At 57.6% G+C, this 18,890-nt stretch overlaps 1 protein-coding gene across 3 annotated transcripts in view; it reads left to right on the top strand.

Moving 5' to 3' along the window:
• The window catches only part of stxbp4 (syntaxin binding protein 4), a 360,632-nt gene that overhangs the window by 100,354 nt on the left and 241,388 nt on the right, over nt 1-18,890 (top strand). For all 3 annotated transcript variants that reach the window (XM_088000770.1, XM_088000768.1, XM_088000769.1), the window contains 3 exons: nt 826-932; nt 2,472-2,691; nt 4,834-4,912. In XM_088000770.1, the coding sequence (XP_087856896.1) occupies nt 826-932; nt 2,472-2,691; nt 4,834-4,912 (406 nt within the window). The remainder of the gene's footprint in view (nt 1-825; nt 933-2,471; nt 2,692-4,833; nt 4,913-18,890) is intronic.

Genomic DNA, 18,890 nt, shown 5'->3' with positions numbered 1-18,890 from the left:
CCGATGTCTAACCTCACACCGATATCTGACACCGATGTCTAACCTCACACTGATATCTGACACCGATATCTGACACCGATGTCTAACCTCACACTGATATCTGACACCGATATCTGACACCGATGTCTAACCTCACACCGATATCTGACACCGATGTCTAACCTCACACTGATATCTGACACCGATATCTGACACCGATGTCTAACCTCACACTGATATCTGACACCGATATCTGACACCGATGTCTAACCTCACACCGATATCTGACACTGATGTCTAACCTCACACCGATATCTGACACCGATATCTGACACCGATGTTTAACCTCACACCGATGTCTAACCTCACACCGATATCTGACACCGATGTCTAATGCATTATCTGCGCTGAGATGTCACCTTACTTTTAAAAACCGTAAGTTATCTCGGGAATGTGACTGGAAAGTAGTTCTGGGATTTATTCATTAATGTACCGGAGCGTGCAACCCATTCTAAAAGAGGAAAGAGTTAACAGCAATCTAGGTTTGTTCAGTGTGTTGTTTCAGTTGCATGACACTGAGATTTTTTGCTATAAATTCTGTGTCTTTTGATTGTGGACCACAGCTCGCTAATGAAGGAGCAGCGCTCCGAAAGCTAGTGGTTCCAAATACACCTGTAGACTATAACCTGGTGCTGTGTGATTTGTAAGGACTTACACCTTGCAGTGATCGTTGATTGAAGTTTTGGATCACTTGATGCAGCCTCATCCTGCTATTTGGGACCTTCACTTAGAATTGAGGATCCTCTCGCTCCACATCCCATAATATGCTGTTTGTATTATCTACAGGATGGAAGATTGCAACCTGGAGACCAACTGGTGTCCATTAACAAGGAGTCCCTGATTGCAGTTACAGAGGAGGAGGCCAAGAGCATTCTGACCAGACTGAAGCTAAGGTGAGGATTGCAGTAGGACAGATAGCTTGGCCATGTGGTAATGTTGGCTCCCACACAGAGCACATGTAAACGCTGAGCCATTTACTTTGACGTATGTAGACCTTACACTACAAGGAGAGTCTATTCGGTCCAACTGGTTCATGCTACAGGAGAAAGTGAGGTCTGCAGATGCTGGAGATCAGAGATGGAAATGTGTTGCTGGAAAAGCGCAGCAGGTCAGGCAGCATCTAGGGAACAGGAGATTCCCTAGAAGAAGGGCTAATGCCCGAAACGTCGATTCTCCTGTTCCCTAGATGCTGCCTGACCTGCTGCGCTTTTCCAGCAACACATTTCCATCTCTGGTTCATGCTGCACACAAGCCTCCTCTGACTTGAATCCATCTCACCCTGTCTAAAGTTCCAGCTAATCTTTCCTTCCTTGTGGATCTTCCTGTCTTTTAACAAAAAAAAACGTCAGTACTGTTTCCCTTAAATTATTCCTTGTAGGTAGCAAATTCTACATTTTTGCTGCTGTCCAGCTCTGCCTGTAACATGCCGAAAGAGGTTTCTCCTGGATTCCTACCGGCCTTATTCATGACTATATCAAACCTCTGCCCATGTCCGAATTTGCACCTCTTCCCCAGGCACCCCAGTGCTGAGTAAACTACACTGACTCTTAATTAAGCAGCATTTTAAATTTGAAAACTCTCATTATTGTTTTAAATCCTGTCCCACTCCCAGCTCCATCTCTGTGTAATATCTTGCAGCCCCCCTGTCCTTGAGATCTCGTCCAATTCTGTTCTGAAGTGCATCCCTCGGTTTTTTTGATTACTTACAGTGTGGAAACAGGCCCTTTGGCCCAACAAGTCCACACCAACCCGCTGAAACGCAACCCACCCATTCCCCTATATTTATCCCTTTACCTAACTCTACGGGCAATTTAGCCTGGCCAATTCACCTGACCTGCACATCTTTGGACAGTGGGAGGAAACCGGAGCACCCGGAGGAAACCCACGCAGACACGGGGAGAATGTGCAAACTCCACACAGACAGTCGCCTGAGGCGGGAATTGAACCCAGGTCTCTGGTGCTGTAAGGCAGCAATGCTAACCACTGTGCCACCGCACCGCCACCCATCAGTGGCCATGCTTTTTGGTTGCCTGAGCCCCAAACTCTGGAACTGTTTGTTCTCCCCCTTTCTCTAACACTTTTGTTTTTGACTTAAGCGTCTGGTCAATTAATCTAATATCTCCTTCTGAGGCTCGCTATCAAATCTTGTTTAAGTACACTCCTGAAGCGCGTAAGGATGTTTTGCAGATGGGTACCTGGGTGCAATGTACGGGCGAGTGGGAGCTGTTGGAAGACCAGCCACCCGTTCCTGTTGTTTCTGTTTTACTCCTTCAACACTTCCTTTTGTGTATTTTCCCATTTCAAATCTGTATCTGATTGACATTTAGGTAATGCCTCAAGCAATGGTGATATTTCAGATGGAAGACAGTACTGTTATCAGAGAGATATAAAACATTTTCATAGTGCCAAGGATTTTCATGTCTCTGCTTCAGATCTGAGGGAACGGTGGAGATTGCTTTTGTGCGCAAGAGCCCTCAGCCCAGCTCTGCCTGTAACATGCCGAATCCCAGGGCCCAGGTGATACACTCATCCCCCACCAGCACTGGAAATGCAGAGCCCAGCTTACAGTCAGTCCCAGCAAGTCTCCACCCAGTGATGCAGTCGGGACTACAGCCCGAAACCGACAACACTGCTGCAGCCAAAACCCATCAGGTAAGGAGCATGGCATTGGGAGGGTACAGTCAGTGCAGGGGGTGACCAGGGCACAGGGAGGGTACAGTCAGTGCAGGGGGTGACCAGGGCACAGGGAGGGTACAGTCAGTGCAGGGGGTGACCAGGGCACAGGGAGGGTACAGTCAGTGCAGGGGGTGACCAGGGCACAGGGAGGGTACAGTCAGTGCAGGGGGTGACCAGGGCACAGGGAGGGTACAGTCAGTGCAGGGGGTGACCAGGGCACAGGGAGGGTACAGTCAGTACAGGGGGTGACCAGGGCACAGTGAGGGTACAGTCAGTGCAGGGGGTGACCAGGGCACAGGGAGGGTACAGTCAGTGCAGGGGGTGACCAGGGCACAGGGAGCGTACAGTCAGTGCAGGGGGTGACACAGGCACAGGGAGGGTACAGTCAGTGCAGGGGGTGACCAGGGCACAGGGAGGGTACAGTCAGTGCAGGGGGTGACCAGGGCACAGGGAGGGTACAGTCAGTGCAGGGGGTGACCAGGGCACAGCAAGGGTACAGTCAGTGCAGGGGGTGACCAGGGCACAGGGAGGGTACAGTCAGTGCAGGGGGTGACCAGGGCACAGGGAGGGTACAGTCAGTGCAGGGGGTGACCAGGGCACAGGGAGGGTACAGTCAGTGCAGGGGGTGACCAGGGCACAGGGAGGGTACAGTCAGTGCAGGGGGTGACCAGGGCACAGGGAGGGTACAGTCAGTGCAGGGGGTGACCAGGGCACAGGGAGGGTACAGTCAGTGCAGGGGGTGACCAGGGCACAGGGAGGGTACAGTCAGTGCAGGGGGTGACCAGGGCACAGGGAGGGTACAGTCAGTGCAGGGGGTGACCAGGGCACAGTGAGGGTACAGTCAGTGCAGGGGGTGACCAGGGCACAGGGAGGGTACAGTCAGTGCAGGGGGTGACCAGGGCACAGGGAGGGTACAGTCAGTGCAGGGGGTGACCAGGGCACAGGGAGGGTACAGTCAGTGCAGGGGGTGACCAGGGCACAGGGAGGGTACAGTCAGTGCAGGGGGTGACCAGGGCACAGGGAGGGTACAGTCAGTGCAGGGGGTGACCAGGGCACAGGGAGGGTACAGTCAGTGCAGGGGGTGACCAGGGCACAGGGAGGGTACAGTCAGTGCAGGGGGTGACCAGGGCACAGGGAGGGTACAGTCAGTGCAGGGGGTGACCAGGGCACAGGGAGGGTACAGTCAGTGCAGGGGGTGACCAGGGCACAGGGAGGGTACAGTCAGTGCAGGGGGTGACCAGGGCACAGGGAGGGTACAGTCAGTGCAGGGGGTGACCAGGGCACAGGGAGGGTACAGTCAGTGCAGGGGGTGACCAGGGCACAGGGAGGGTACAGTCAGTGCAGGGGGTGACCAGGGCACAGGGAGGGTACAGTCAGTGCAGGGGGTGACCAGGGCACAGGGAGGGTACAGTCAGTATAAGGGGTGACCAGGGCACAGGGAGGGTACAGTCAGTGCAGGGGGTGACCAGGGCACAGGGAGGGTACAGTCAGTGCAGGGGGTGACCAGGGCACAGGGAGGGTACAGTCAGTGCAGGGGGTGACCAGGGCACAGGGAGGGTACAGTCAGTGCAGGGGGTGACACGGGCGCAGGGAGGGTACAGTAAGTAAAGGGGTTGACCAGGCCACAAGGAGGATACAGGTAATACAGGGGGTGACCAGGGCACAGTGAGGGTATAGTCAGTACAAGGGGTGACCAGGGCACAGGGAGGGTATAGTCAGTACAGGGGGTGACCAGGGCACAGGGAGGGTACAGTCAGTACAGGGAGTGACATGGGCACAAGGAGGGTACAGTCAGTAAAGGGGGTGACCAGGGCACAGGGAGGATACAGGTAGTACAGGGGGTGACCAGGGCAGAGGGAGCGTACAGTCAGTGCAGGGAGTGACCAGGGCAGAGGGAGGGTTCTGTCAGTGCAGGTGGTGAGCAGGGCACGGGGAGGGTACAGTCAGTGCGGCGGGTGACCAAGGCAGAGGGAGGGTACAGTCAGTGCTGGAATGCAGTTTGTTAGTAGAGGTGTTGATGACGGAGTTGGAGGATGGAGCCTGGGACTGAGTGTTGCCCATTATAGTGCAGCAGAAGGAAACTGATCAGCATGTTTTGTACTTTCGTTTCTTGCACAGGGCAAGTCAGGAAGTAAGAAGAACAGTCAGTCGTCTGAGCTGTCACCAGTCAACAGTTCACCGCATCCAGCCTGTGCAGGTAAAGGCTGCTGGCCTAACCAACATTCCCAGGGCAACAGATTGTGTGCTCACAACGCAATACTATCCCTTCCTTCCCCAGACTTCCCATTCTTCCCCAAAATGTTAGCTTTGATTGAATTGCATGTCCTGGTCTCAAGGAGCTGGACTAATCAAATCCAGAGAATTACCTGCCAATTTATCAACTCTGAATCATTAACCAAGTCTCAGTAGATGATACCAACAGTGCTGCAGCAATACTCTGGCTCGATGATGCTGTCTTTGTGTTCCCCCAGGGCCGTTACAGCAGGGTCTTTTTTCAAACACTAAGGACAGAGTGGAATTCCAGTGATGACTTGAGAGGGTCTGCCCTTGTCATCAAGGCAGCATTTGACTGATTAAAAACTCCGAGCAAAATTGAAGTGGGAATGAAATATCAGTGATGGGGTGGAAGGGTGGGAATGTTGGGGGGTTGCAGTTGTTCTGGGTGTAGGTTTGCTCGCTGGGCTGGAAAGTTTGTTTTCAGACATTTTGTCACCATACTAGGTAACATCATCAGTAAGCCTCTGGATGAAGCACTGGTGTTATGGCCTGCTTTCTGCTCACATGTGTAGGCTTCCTTGGGTTGGTGACATCATTTCCTGTGGTGATGTCATTTCCTGTGTTGATGTCATTGCCTATTCTTTTTCTCATGGGTTGGTAAATGGGGTCCAAGTCAATGTGTTTGTTGATAGAGTTCTAAGAATTCTCGTGTGTGTCTCTGTTTGGCTTGTCCTAGGATGGATGTGTGTCCCAGTCGAAGTGGTGTCCTTCCTCATCTGTATGTGAGTGTATTAGTGAGAGAGGGTCATGCTGTTTTGTGGCTAGTTGGTGATCATGTATCCTGGTGGCTAGTTTTCTGCCTGTTTGTCCAAAGTAGTGTTTGTTACAGTCCTTGCACGGCATTTTGTAAATGACATTAGTTTTGCTTGTTGTCTGAATAGAGTCTTTCAAGTTTATTAGCTGCTGTTTTAGTATGTTGGTGGGTTTGTGGGCTACCATGATGCCAAGGAGTCATTTCCGAGATGTCTTTGATGTAGGGGAGAGTGGCTAGGGTTTCTGGACGTGTTTTGTCTGCTTGTTTGGGCTTGTTGCTGAGAAATCGGCGGACTGTGTTCATTGGGTACCCGTTGGGTACCACTAACACCAGCACTTCACCAGAGGCTCACTGATGATGTTACCTAGTGTGGTGACAAAACGTCTGAAATGAACCTTCCAGCCCAGTGAGCAAACTTACACTCAGAACCTCAACCTGAACCACAAATCTTCTCAAAAGGGTTACAGTTGTGACTATCAGTGCAAGCTGTCCAGTATTTGGAATCATAATTAGCAGAAAGTAACCTGATTGTCACTGTAGGTGCCAATGTAAGTGTGATTGTAAATGGGAGGTTCACCCATTGCGCTCCATTCAGCAACATTTGTGCCTGCTCAGATATTCAAGCAGGCCTGACGATGCCCATTAAATGCTCACCTTCTCAGCGTTCTCCTGGCTTTCCAGTCAAATTGTTGTCCTCTTGCTCAAATGGTAATAGAACTCACTGCCCTATTTTGAAGGACATTGGTGTTATCCCCCATGTCCTGAAGCCAATAATTATTGCTCAATCAGCTCACCAGGACAGGGTTTCTGGTCATTGTCATGGTGCTGTTTGTGGGATCATGCTGTGTGGAGGTTGGTCACTGTATTTCTTACACTGTTGTACCTGGCTTTTGGAGTGCATTCATTCATTCATTTCTTCTCTACTTAGCCCCATGGTGTCCCTATCCTGGGAGGGTTTGATGGGGACAGTGTGAAGGGAGCTTTACTCTGTATCTAACCCTGTACTGTCCCTGTCCTGGGAGGGTTTGATGGGGGACAGTGTAGAGGGAGCTTTACTCTGTATCTAACCCTGTGCTGTCCCTGTCCTGGGAGTGTTTGATGGGGAACAGTGTAGAGGGAGCTTTACTTTGTATCTAAACCTGCTGTGTCCCTGTCCTGGGAGGGTTTGATGGGGGACAGTGTAAAGGGAGCTTTATTCTGTATCTAACCCTGTGCTGTTCCTGTCCCTGGGAGTGTTTGATGGGGGACAGTGTAGAGGGAGCATTACTCTGTATCTAACCCTGTGCTGTCCCTGTCCTGGGAGTGTTTGATGGGGGACAGTGTAGAGGGAGCTTTACTCTGTATCTAACCCTGTGCTGTCCCTGTCCTGGGAGGGTTTGTTGGGGGACAGTGTAGAGGGAGCTTTACTCTGTATCTAACCCTGTGTTGTCCCTGTGCTGGGAGTGTTTGATGGGGACAGTGTAGAGGGAGTTTTACTTTGTATCTAAACCTGCTGTGTCCCTATCCTGGGAGGGTTTGATGGGGACAGTGTAAAGGGAGCTTTATTCTGTATCTAACCCTGTGCTGTTCCTGTCCTGGAAGTGTTTGATGGGGAGAGTGTAGAGGAAGCTTTACTCTGTATCTAACCCTGTGCTGTCCCTGTCCTGGGAGTGTTTGATGGGGGACAGTGTAGAGGGAGCTTTACTCTGTATCTAACCCTGTACTGTCCCTGTGCTGGGAGGGTTTGATGGGGACAGTGTAGAGAGAGCTTTACTCTGTATCTAACCCTGTACTGTCCCTGTGTGGGAGGGTTTGATGGGGACAGTGTAGAGGGAGCTTTACTCTGTACCTAACCCTGTGCTGTCCCTGTCCTGGGAGTATCTGATGGGGGACAGTGTAGAGGGAGCTTTACTCTGTATCTAACCCTGTGCTGTCCCTGTCCTGGGAGTGTTTGATGGGGGACAGTGTAGAGGGAGCTTTACTCTGTATCTATCCCTGTACTGTCCCTGTGCTGGGAGGGTTTGATGGGAACGGTGTAGAGGGAGCTTTACTCTGTATCTAACCCTGTACTGTCCCTGTGCTGGGAGGGTTTGATGGGGACAGTGTAGAGGGAGCTTTACTCTGTATCTAACCCTGTACTGTCCCTGTCCTGGGAGGGTTTGATGGGGACAGTGTAGAGGGAGCTTTACTCTGTATCTAACCCTGTACTGTCCCTGTCCTGGGAGTGTTTGATGGGGGACAGTGTAGAGGGAGCTTTACTCTGTATCTAACCCTGTGCTGTCCCTGTCCTGGGAGGGTTTGATGGGGGACAGTGTAGAGGGAGCTTTACTCTGTACCTAACCCTGTACTGTCCCTGTCCTGGGAGTGTTTGATGGGGGACAGTGTAGAGGGAGCTTTACTCTGTATCTAACCCCGTGCGGTCCCTGTCCCGGGAGTGTTTGATGGGGACAGTGTAGAGGGAGCTTTACTCTGTATCTAACCCTGTACTGTCCCTGTCCTGGGAGGGTTTGATGGGGGACAGTGTAGAGGGAACTTTACTCTGTATCTAACCCTGTGCTGTCCCTGTCCTGGGAGGGTTTGTTGGGGGACAGTGTAGAGGGAGCTTTACTCTGTACCTAACCCTGTACTGTCCCTGTCCTGGGAGGGTTTGTTGGGGGACAGTGTAGAGGGAGCTTTACTCTGTACCTAACCCTGTACTGTCCCTGTCCTGGGAGTGTTTGATGGGGACGATGTGGATGCTGACTGTTTTGAAATGTTTGATACTTTTTCAGTCTGCTCCCCACTGGGCTTCGTGCTGGTTTTCCGCGCCTGTCAGGTTTGAAACCTTTCTGTTTAACAATCCCCACCTTGAATGTAAAGACCATCATCACTTATTGAAAATCAGCGTCATCACCAAAGCAAAATACTAACCATCTGAATATAATCTGGCTATGACAGGCAGTGTCTGGGCTGCTTAGCTGTGAAAGGAAAGAAAGGAAATGCTTTTCTCTTTGCTGAAAAGAGTTGAATAAATGAACTAATTCAGTGCTTTTGAATGAGGTATGTACAATTACTGCAGTACTTCACAACAAAGGAACTGCTCGCACAGATTTCCTTTTGTCAGGATTGCTACGATCAATAGATTGCGCAGCCTTCAGGTAATGAGAAACCTTCCATGTCTCGCAGTGTAATGAGTTGCCTTAGTAACTGCGTTTTCAGGTCAAAAGTGGGAGTGAGAAATGCGGAGGCGTCCCTCCCCCACCTAGCCCCATCCGTTTGGTTTGGTCTAGCCCGGCATGTGTATGTACCCACCATCTGTGAGCAGCTTCATCCTCTCAGTTAGTATAAACCAGGGAGAGGGGGAGAAATGGGAAAAGCTCTCAGCTGAGATTGGAATGGTAGATTTAAGCATCCAGCAAAAGTTTCACAACTTAGTGCTCATGAAATCCACACACAAATAAAGAGCATGGGTGTCTACTGGTTAGAAGCCTCCATAAGGGTCGGTGCGCTGTGTCCCTGTCAGTGCACTGTGTCCCTGTCAGTGCACTCCGTCCCTGTCAGTGCGCTGTGTCCCTGTCAGTGCGCTGTGTCCCTGTCAGTGCGCTGTGTCCCTGTCAGTGCGTTCCGTCCCTGTCAGTGCGCTGTGTCCCTGTCAGTGCGCTCCGTCCCTGTCAGTGCGCTCCGTCCCTGTCAGTGCGCTCCGTCCCTGTCAGTGCGCTCCGTCCCTGTCTGTGCGCTCTGTCCCTGTCAGTGCGCTGTGTTCCTGTCAGTGCGCTGTGTCCCTGTCAGTGCGCTCTGTCCCTGTCATTGCGCTCCGTCCCTGTCAGTGCGCTCCGTCCCTGTCAGTGCGCTGTGTCCCTGTCAGTGCGCTGTGTCCCTGTCTGTGCGCTCTGTCCCTGTCAGTGCGCTGTGTCCCTGTCAGTGCGCTGTGTTCCCTGTCGGTGCGCTCCGTCCCTGTCAGTGCGCTCCGTCCCTGTCAGTGCGCTGTGTCCCTGTCATTGCGCTCCATCCCTGTCTGTGCGCTCTGTCCCTGTCAGTGCGCTGTGTCCCTGTCTGTGCGCTCCGTCCCTGTCAGTGCGCTGTGTCCCTGTCATTGCGCTCCATCCCTGTCTGTGCGCTCTGTCCCTGTCAGTGCGCTGTGTCCCTGTCATTGCGCTCCATCCCTGTCTGTGCGCTCTGTCCCTGTCAGTGCGCTGTGTCCCTGTCAGTGCGCTGTGTCCCTGTCAGTGCGCTCCGTCCCTGTCGGTGCGCTGTGTTCCTGTCAGTGCGCTGTGTCCCTGTCAGTGCGCTGTGTCCCTGTCAGTGCGCTGTGTCCCTGTCAGTGCGCTCCGTCCCTGTCAGTGCGCTGTGTCCCTGTCAGTGCGCTGTGTCCCTGTCAGTGCGCTCCGTCCCTGTCGGTGCGCTGTGTTCCTGTCATTGCGCTCCATCCCTGTCTGTGCGCTCTGTCCCTGTCAGTGCGCTGTGTCCCTGTCATTGCGCTCCATCCCTGTCTGTGCGCTCTGTCCCTGTCAGTGCGCTGTGTCCCTGTCATTGCGCTCCATCCCTGTCTGTGCGCTCTGTCCCTGTCAGTGCGCTGTGTCCCTGTCTGTGCGCTCCGTCCCTGTCAGTGCGCTGTGTCCCTGTCATTGCGCTCCATCCCTGTCTGTGCGCTCTGTCCCTGTCGGTGCGCTCCGTCCCTGTCGGTGCGCTCCGTCCCTGTCGGTGCGCTGTGTTCCCTGTCGGTGCGCTCCGTCCCTGTCGGTGCGCTGTGTTCCCTGTCGGTGCGCTGTGTTCCTGTCAGTGCGCTCCGTCCTTGTCAGTGCGCTCCGTCCCTGTCAGTGCGCTCCGTCCCTGTGAGTGCGCTGTGTCCCTGTCGGTGCGCTGTTTCCTGTCAGTGCGCTGTGTCCCTGTCGGTGCGCTCCGTCCCTGTGAGTGCGCTGTGTCCCTGTCGGTGCGCTGTTTCCTGTCAGTGCGCTGTTTCCCTGTCGGTGCGCTCCCGTCCCTGTCACTGCGCTGTGTCCCTGTCGGTGCGCTCCGTCCCTGTCGGTGCGCTCCATCCCTGTCAGTGCGCTGTGTCCCTGTCAGTGCGCACCGTCCCTGTCAGTGCGCTGTGTCCCTGTCAGTGCGCTCCGTTCCTGTCAGTGCGCTCCGTCCCTGTCAGTGCGCTCCGTCCCTGTCAGTGCGCTGTGTCCCTGTCAGTGCGCTCCGTCCCTGTCAGTGCGCTCCGTCCCTGTCGGTGCGCTCCATCCCTGTCAGTGCGCTCCGTCCCTGTCAGTGCGCTCCGTCCCTGTCGGTGCGCTCCATCCCTGTCAGTGCGCTGTGTCCCTGTCAGTGCGCACCGTCCCTGTCAGTGCGCTCCGTCCCTGTCAGTGCGCTGTGTCCCTGTCAGTGCGCTGTGTCCCTGTCAGTGCGCACCGTCCCTGTCAGTGCGCTCCGTCCCTGTCAGTGCGCTGTGTCCCTGTCAGTGCGCTGTGTCCCTGTCAGTGCGCTGTGTCCCTGTCAGTGCGCTGTGTCCCTGTCGGTGCGCTGTGTCCCTGTCGGTGCGCCGTGTTCCTGTCAGTGCGCTGTGTCCCTGTCAGTGCGCTGTGTTCCTGTCAGTGCGCTGTGTCCCTGTCAGTGCGCTGTGTTCCTGTCAGTGCGCTGTGTCCCTGTCGGTTCGCTGTGTCCCTGTCAGTGCGCTCCGTCCCTGTCAGTGCGCTCCGTCCCTGTCAGTGCGCTGTGTCCCTGTCAGTGCGCACCGTCCCTGTCAGTGCGCTCCGTCCCTGTCAGTGCGCTGTGTCCCTGTCAGTGCGCACCGTCCCTGTCAGTGCGCTCCGTCCCTGTCAGTGCGCTGTGTCCCTGTCAGTGCGCTGTGTCCCTGTCAGTGCGCTGTTTCCTGTCAGTGCGCTCCGTCCCTGTCAGTGCACTGTGTTCCTGTCAGTGCGCTCCGTCCCTGTCAGTGCACTGTGTTCCTGTCAGTGCGCTCCATCCCTGTCGGTGCGCTGTGTTCCTGTCAGTGCGCTGTGTCCCTGTCGGTGCGCTGTGTCCCTGTCAGTGCGCTGTGTCCCTGTCAGTGCGCTGTGTCCCTGTCGGTGCGCTGTGTCCCTGTCGGTGCGCCGTGTTCCTGTCAGTGCGCTGTGTCCCTGTCAGTGCGCTGTGTTCCTGTCAGTGCGCTGTGTCCCTGTCAGTGCGCTGTGTTCCTGTCAGTGCGCTGTGTCCCTGTCAGTGCGCTGTGTTCCTGTCAGTGCGCTGTGTCCCTGTCATTGCGCTCCGTCCCTGTCATTGCGCTCCGTCCCTGTCGGTGCGCTGTGTCCCTGTCATTGCGCTCCGTCCCTGTCAGTGCGCTGTGTTCCTGTCAGTGCGCTCCGTCCCTGTCAGTGCGCTCCGTCCCTGTCATTGCGCTCCGTCCCTGTCATTGCGCTCCGTCCCTGTCAGTGCGCTCCGTCCCTGTCAGTGCGCTCCGTCCCTGTCATTGCGCTCCGTCCCTGTCAGTGCGCTCCGTCCCTGTCTGTGCGCTCCGTCCCTGTCAGTGCGCTCCGTCCCTGTCTGTGCGCTCCGTCCCTGTCAGTGCGCTCCGTCCCTGTCTGTGCGCTCCGTCCCTGTCTGTGCGCTCCGTCCCTGTCAGTGCGCTCCGTCCCTGTCTGTGCGCTCCGTCCCTGTCAGTGCGCTGTGTTCCTGTCGGTGCGCTGTGTTCCTGTCAGTGCGCTGTTTCCTGTCAGTGCGCTCCGTCCCTGTCAGTGCACTGTGTTCCTGTCAGTGCGCTCCGTCCCTGTCAGTGCGCTGTGTCCCTGTCAGTGCGCTGTGTCCCTGTCGGTGCGCTCCGTCCCTGTCAGTGCGCTCCATCCCTGTCAGTGCGCTGTGTTCCTGTCAGTGCGCTCCATCCCTGTCGGTGCGCTCCGTCCCTGTCAGTGCGCTGTGTTCCCTGTCAGTGCGCTCCGTCCCTGTCTGTGCGCTCCCGTCCCTGTCAGTGCGCTGTGTTCCCTGTCAGTGCGCTCCGTCCCTGTCTGTGCGCTCCCGTCCCTGTCAGTGCGCTGTGTTCCCTGTCAGTGCGCTCCGTCCCTGTCTGTGCGCTCCCGTCCCTGTCAGTGCGCTGTGTTCCCTGTCAGTGCGCTCCATCCCTGTCAGTGCGCTCCGTCCCTGTCAGTGCGCTGTGTTCCCTGTCAGTGCGCTCCGTCCCTGTCTGTGCGCTCCCGTCCCTGTCAGTGCGCTGTGTTCCCTGTCAGTGCGCTCCGTCCCTGTCTGTGCGCTCCCGTCCCTGTCAGTGCGCTCCGTCCCTGTCAGTGCGCTCCGTCCCTGTCAGTGCGCTCCGTCCCTGTCAGTGTGCTGTGTTCTTGTCTGTGCGCTGTGTCCCTGTCAGTGCGCTCCGTCCCTGTCAGTGCGCTCCGTCCCTGTCAGTGCGCTCCGTCCCTGTCAGTGCGCTGTGTCCCTGTCAGTGCGCTGTGTCCCTGTCGGTGCGCTCCGTCCTTGTCAGTGCGCTCCGTCCCTGTCAGTGCGCTGTGTCCCTGTCAGTGTGCTGTGTTCTTGTCTGTGCGCTCCGTCCCTGTCAGTGCGCTGTGTCCCTGTCAGTGCGCTGTGTCCCTGTCGGTGCGCTGTGTTCCTGTCGGTGCGCTGTGTTCCTGTCGGTGCGCTGTGTTCCTGTCTGTGCGCTCTGTCCCTGTCAGTGCGCTCCATGCCTGTCAGTGCGCTGTGTCCCTGTCGGTGCGCTGTGTCCCTGTCGGTGCGCTGTGTTCCTGTCTGTGCGCTCCGTCCCTGTCAGTGCGCTGTGTCCCTGTCAGTGCGCTGTGTTCCTGTCGGTGCGCTGTGTTCCTGTCGGTGTGCTGTGTCCCTGTCGGTGCGCTGTGTCCCTGTTGGTGCGCTGTATTCCTATCGGTGCGCTGTGTCCCTGTCAGTGCGCTGTGTCCCTGTCAGTGCGCTGTGTACCTGTCAATGCGCTGTGTCCCTGTTGGTGCGCTGTGTCCCTGTCAGTGCGCTGTGTCCCTGTCAGTGCGCTGTGTCCCTGTTGGTGCGCTGTGTTCCTGTCGGTGTGCTGTGTCCCTGTCGGTGCGCTGTGTCCCTGTTGGTGCGCTGTATTCCTATCGGTGCGCTGTGTCCCTGTCAATGCGCTGTGTCCCTGTCAGTGCGCTGTGTCCCTGTCAGTGCGCTGTGTCCCTGTCGGTGCGCTCCGTCCCTGTGAGTGCGCTCCATCCCTGTCAGTGCGCTGTGTCCCTGTCGGTGCGCTCCGTCCCTGTCAGTGCGCTGTGTCCCTGTCAGTGCGCTGTGTCCCTGTCAGTGCGCTCCGTCCCTGTCAGTGCGCTGTGTTCCTGTCAGTGCGCTCCGTCCCTGTCAGTGCGCTGTGTCCCTGTCAGTGCGCTGTGTTCCTGTCTGTGCGCTCTGTCCCTGTCATTGCGCTCCGTCCCTGTCAGTGCGCTCCGTCCCTGTCAGTGCGCTGTGTCCCTGTCAGTGCGCTGTGTCCCTGTCAGTGCACTGTGTCCCTGTCAGTGCGCTCCGTCCCTGTCAGTGCGCTGTGTCCCTGTCAGTGCGCTGTGTCCCTGTCAGTGCGCTGTGTCCCTGTCAGTGCACTGTGTCCCTGTCAGTGCGCTCTGTCCCTGTCAGTGCACTGTGTCCCTGTCAGTGCGCTGTGTCCCTGTCAGTGCGCTCCGTCCCTGTCAGTGCGCTGTGTTCCTGTCTGTGCGCTCCGTCCCTGTCAGTGCACTGTGTCCCTGTCAGTGCGCTGTGTCCCTGTCAGTGCGCTGTGTCCCTGTCAGTGCGCTGTGTCCCTGTCAGTGCGCTCCGTCCCTGTCAGTGCGCTGTGTTCCTGTCTGTGCGCTCCGTCCCTGTCAGTGCGCTGTGTCCCTGTCAGTGCGCTGTGTCCCTGTCAGTGCGCTCCGTCCCTGTCAGTGCGCTGTGTTCCTGTCAGTGCGCTCCGTCCCTGTCTGTGCGCTGTGTTCCTGTCAGTGCGCTGTGTCCCTGTCAGTGTGCAATGTCCCTGTCAGTGCGCTCCGTCCCTGTCAGTGCGCTGTGTCCCTGTCAGTGCGCTCCGTCCCTGTCAGTGCGCTCCGTCCCTGTCAGTGCGCTGTGTCCCTGTCAGTGCGCTGTGTCCCTGTCAGTGCACTGTGTCCCTGTCAGTGCGCTGTGTCCCTGTCAGTGCGCTGTGTCCCTGTCAGTGCGCTCCGTTCCTGTCATTGCGCTCCGTCCCTGTCTGTGCGCTCTGTCCCTGTCAGTGCGCTGTGTTCCCTGTCGGTGCGCTGTGTTCCTGTCAGTGCGCTGTTTCCTGTCGGTGCGCTGTGTTCCTGTCTGTGCGCTCCCGTCCCTGTCAGTGCGCTCCGTCCCTGTCAGTGCGCTCCGTCTTTGTCAGTGCGCTCCGTCCCTGTCAGTGCGCTGTGTCCCTGTCAGTGTGCTGTGTTCTTGTCTGTGCGCTCCGTCCCTGTCGGTGCGCTGTGTCCCTGTCAGTGCGCTGTGTCCCTGTCAGTGCGCTCCGTTCCTGTCAGTGCGCTGTGTCCCTGTCAGTGCGCTGTGTCCCTGTCGGTGCGCTGTGTCCCTGTCGGTGCGCTGTGTTCCTGTCGGTGCGCTGTGTTCCTGTCGGTGCGCTGTGTTCCTGTCTGTGCGCTCTGTCCCTGTCAGTGCGCTGTGTCCCTGTCGGTGCGCTGTGTCCCTGTCAGTGCGCTGTGTTCCTGTCGGTGCGCTGTGTTCCTGTCTGTGCGCTGTGTTCCTGTCGGTGCGCTGTGTTACTGTCTGTGCGCTCTGTCCCTGTCTGTGCGCTGTGTTCCTGTCAGTGCGCTGTGTCCCTGTCAGTGCGCTGTGTCCCTGTCTGTGCGCTGTGTTCCTGTCGGTGCGCTGTGTTCCTGTCTGTGCGCTGTGTTCCTGTCTGTGCGCTGTGTCCCTGTCTGTGCGCTGTGTTCCTGTCGGTGCGCTGTGTTCCTGTCTGTGCGCTCTGTCCCTGTCAGTGCGCTCCATCCCTGTCAGTGCGCTCCGTCCCTGTCAGTGCGCTCCGTCCCTGTCGGTGCGCTCCGTCCCTGTCAGCGCGCTGTGTTCCTGTCGGTGCGCTGTGTTCCTGTCAGTGCGCTGTGTCCCTGTCAGTGCGCTGTGTCCCTGTCAGTGCGCTGTGTTCCTGTCGGTGCGCTGTGTCCCTGTCAGTGCGCTGTGTTCCTGTCGGTGCGCTGTGTTCCTGTCAGTGCGCTGTGTCCCTGTCAGTGCGCTGTGTCCCTGTCAGTGCGCTGTGTTCCTGTCAGTGCGCTGTGTTCCTGTCAGTGCGCTGTGTCCCTGTCAGTGCGCTGTGTCCCTGTCAGTGCGCTGTGTCCCTGTCTGTGCGCTCCGTCCCTGTCAGCGCGCTGTGTTCCTGTCGGTGCGCTGTGTTCCTGTCAGTGCGCTGTGTTCCTGTCGGTGCGCTGTGTTCCTGTCAATGCGCTGTGTTCCTGTCAGTGCCCTCCGTCCCTGTCAGTCCGCTCCGTCCCTGTCATTGCGCTCCGTCCCTGTCAGTGCGCTGTGTCCCTGTCAGTGCGCTCCGTCCCTGTCAGTGCGCTGTGTCCCTGTCAGTGCGCTGTGTCCCTGTCAGTGCGCTGTGTCCCTGTCAGTGCGCTGTGTCCCTGTCAGTGCGCTCCGTTCCTGTCATTGCGCTCCGTCCCTGTCAGTGCGCTGTGTTCCCTGTCGGTGCGCTGTGTTCCTGTCAGTGCGCTGTTTCCTGTCGGTGCGCTGTGTTCCTGTCTGTGCGCTCCCGTCCCTGTCAGTGCGCTCCGTCCCTGTCAGTGCGCTCCGTCCCTGTCAGTGCGCTGTGTCCCTGTCGGTGCGCTGTGTTCCTGTCGGTGCGCTGTGTTCCTGTCGGTGCGCTGTGTTCCTGTCAGTGCCCTCCGTCCCTGTCAGTCCGCTCCGTCCCTGTCAGTGCGCTCCGTCCCTGTCAGTGCGCTCCGTCCCTGTCAGTGCGCTCCGTCCCTGTCAGTGCGCTCCGTCCCTGTCTGTGCGCTCCGTCCCTGTCAGTCCGCTCCGTCCCTGTCAGTGCGCTCCGTCCCTGTCAGTGCGCTCCGTCCCTGTCAGTGCGCTCCGTCCCTGTCAGTGCGCTGTGTTCCTGTCAGTGCGCTGTGTTCCTGTCAGTGCGCTGTGTCCCTGTCAGTGCGCTGTGTCCCTGTCAGTGCGCTGTGTTCCTGTCAGTGCGCTGTGTCCCTGTCAGTGCGCTGTGTCCCTGTCAGTGCGCTGTGTTCCTGTCGGTGTGCTGTGTCCCTGTCGGTGCGCTGTGTCCCTGTTGGTGCGCTGTATTCCTATCGGTGCGCTGTGTCCCTGTCAATGCGCTGTGTCCCTGTCAGTGCGCTGTGTCCCTGTCAGTGCGCTGTGTCCCTGTCGGTGCGCTCCGTCCCTGTGAGTGCGCTCCATCCCTGTCAGTGCGCTGTGTCCCTGTCAGTGCGCTGTGTCCCTGTCAGTGCGCTCCGTCCCTGTCAGTGCGCTGTGTCCCTGTCAGTGCGCTGTGTTCCTGTCTGTGCGCTCCGTCCCTGTCAGTGCGCTGTGTCCCTGTCAGTGCGCTGTGTTCCTGTCAGTGCGCTGTGTCCCTGTCAGTGCGCTGTGTCCCTGTCAGTGCACTGTGTCCCTGTCAGTGCGCTCCGTCCCTGTCAGTGCGCTGTGTCCCTGTCAGTGCGCTGTGTCCCTGTCAGTGCGCTGTGTCCCTGTCAGTGCACTGTGTCCCTGTCAGTGCGCTCCGTCCCTGTCAGTGCACTGTGTCCCTGTCAGTGCGCTGTGTCCCTGTCAGTGCGCTCCGTCCCTGTCAGTGCGCTGTGTTCCTGTCTGTGCGCTCCGTCCCTGTCAGTGCACTGTGTCCCTGTCAGTGCGCTGTGTCCCTGTCAGTGCGCTGTGTCCCTGTCAGTGCGCTCCGTCCCTGTCAGTGCGCTGTGTTCCTGTCTGTGCGCTCCGTCCCTGTCAGTGCACTGTGTCCCTGTCAGTGCGCTGTGTCCCTGTCAGTGCGCTGTGTCCCTGTCAGTGCGCTGTGTCCCTGTCAGTGCGCTCCGTCCCTGTCAGTGCGCTGTGTTCCTGTCAGTGCGCTCCGTCCCTGTCTGTGCGCTGTGTTCCTGTCAGTGCGCTGTGTCCCTGTCAGTGTGCAATGTCCCTGTCAGTGCGCTCCGTCCCTGTCAGTGCGCTGTGTCCCTGTCAGTGCGCTGTGTCCCTGTCAGTGCGCTGTGTCCCTGTCAGTGCGCTGTGTCCCTGTCAGTGCGCTGTGTCCCTGTCAGTGCGCTCCGTCCCTGTCAGTGCGCTGTGTCCCTGTCAGTGCGCTCCGTCCCTGTCAGTGCGCTCCGTCCCTGTCAGTGCGCTGTGTCCCTGTCAGTGCGCTGTGTCCCTGTCAGTGCACTCCGTTCCTGTCATTGCGCTCCGTCCCTGTCTGTGCGCTCTGTCCCTGTCAGTGCGCTGTGTTCCCTGTCGGTGCGCTGTGTTCCTGTCAGTGCGCTGTTTCCTGTCGGTGCGCTGTGTTCCTGTCTGTGCGCTCCCGTCCCTGTCAGTGCGCTCCGTCCCTGTCAGTGCGCTCCGTCCTTGTCAGTGCGCTCCGTCCCTGTCAGTGCGCTGTGTCCCTGTCAGTGTGCTGTGTTCTTGTCTGTGCGCTCCCGTCCCTGTCAGTGCGCTCCGTCCCTGTCAGTGCGCTGTGTCCCTGTCAGTGTGCTGTGTTCCTGTCTGTGCGCTCCGTCCCTGTCAGTGCGCTCCGTCCCTGTCAGTGCGCTCCGTCCTTGTCAGTGCGCTCCGTCCCTGTCGGTGCGCTGTGTCCCTGTCAGTGCGCTGTGTCCCTGTCAGTGCGCTCCGTTCCTGTCAGTGCGCTGTGTCCCTGTCAGTGCGCTGTGTCCCTGTCAGTGCATTGTGTCCCTGTCGGTGCGCTGTGTTCCTGTCGGTGCGCTGTGTTCCTGTCGGTGCGCTGTGTTCCTGTCTGTGCGCTCTGTCCCTGTCAGTGCGCTGTGTCCCTGTCGGTGCGCTGTGTTCCTGTCGGTGCGCTGTGTTCCTGTCTGTGCGCTCTGTCCCTGTCAGTGCGCTCCGTCCCTGTCAGTGCGCTGTGTCCCTGTCGGTGCGCTGTGTCCCTGTCAGTGCGCTGTGTTCCTGTCGGTGCGCTGTGTTCCTGTCTGTGCGCTGTGTTCCTGTCGGTGCGCTGTGTTACTGTCTGTGCGCTCTGTCCCTGTCTGTGCGCTGTGTTCCTGTCAGTGCGCTGTGTCCCTGTCAGTGCGCTGTGTCCCTGTCTGTGCGCTGTGTTCCTGTCGGTGCGCTGTGTTCCTGTCTGTGCGCTCTGTCCCTG

Source organism: Chiloscyllium plagiosum, unplaced genomic scaffold, assembly GCF_037043375.1.
Source record: "Chiloscyllium plagiosum isolate Xiang-an unplaced genomic scaffold, Cpla_swu_hap1 HiC_scaffold_25, whole genome shotgun sequence".
In the NCBI taxonomy this organism is placed as follows: Eukaryota; Metazoa; Chordata; class Chondrichthyes; order Orectolobiformes; family Hemiscylliidae; genus Chiloscyllium; species Chiloscyllium plagiosum.
This window is presented reverse-complemented; position numbering and strand designations above follow the sequence as displayed.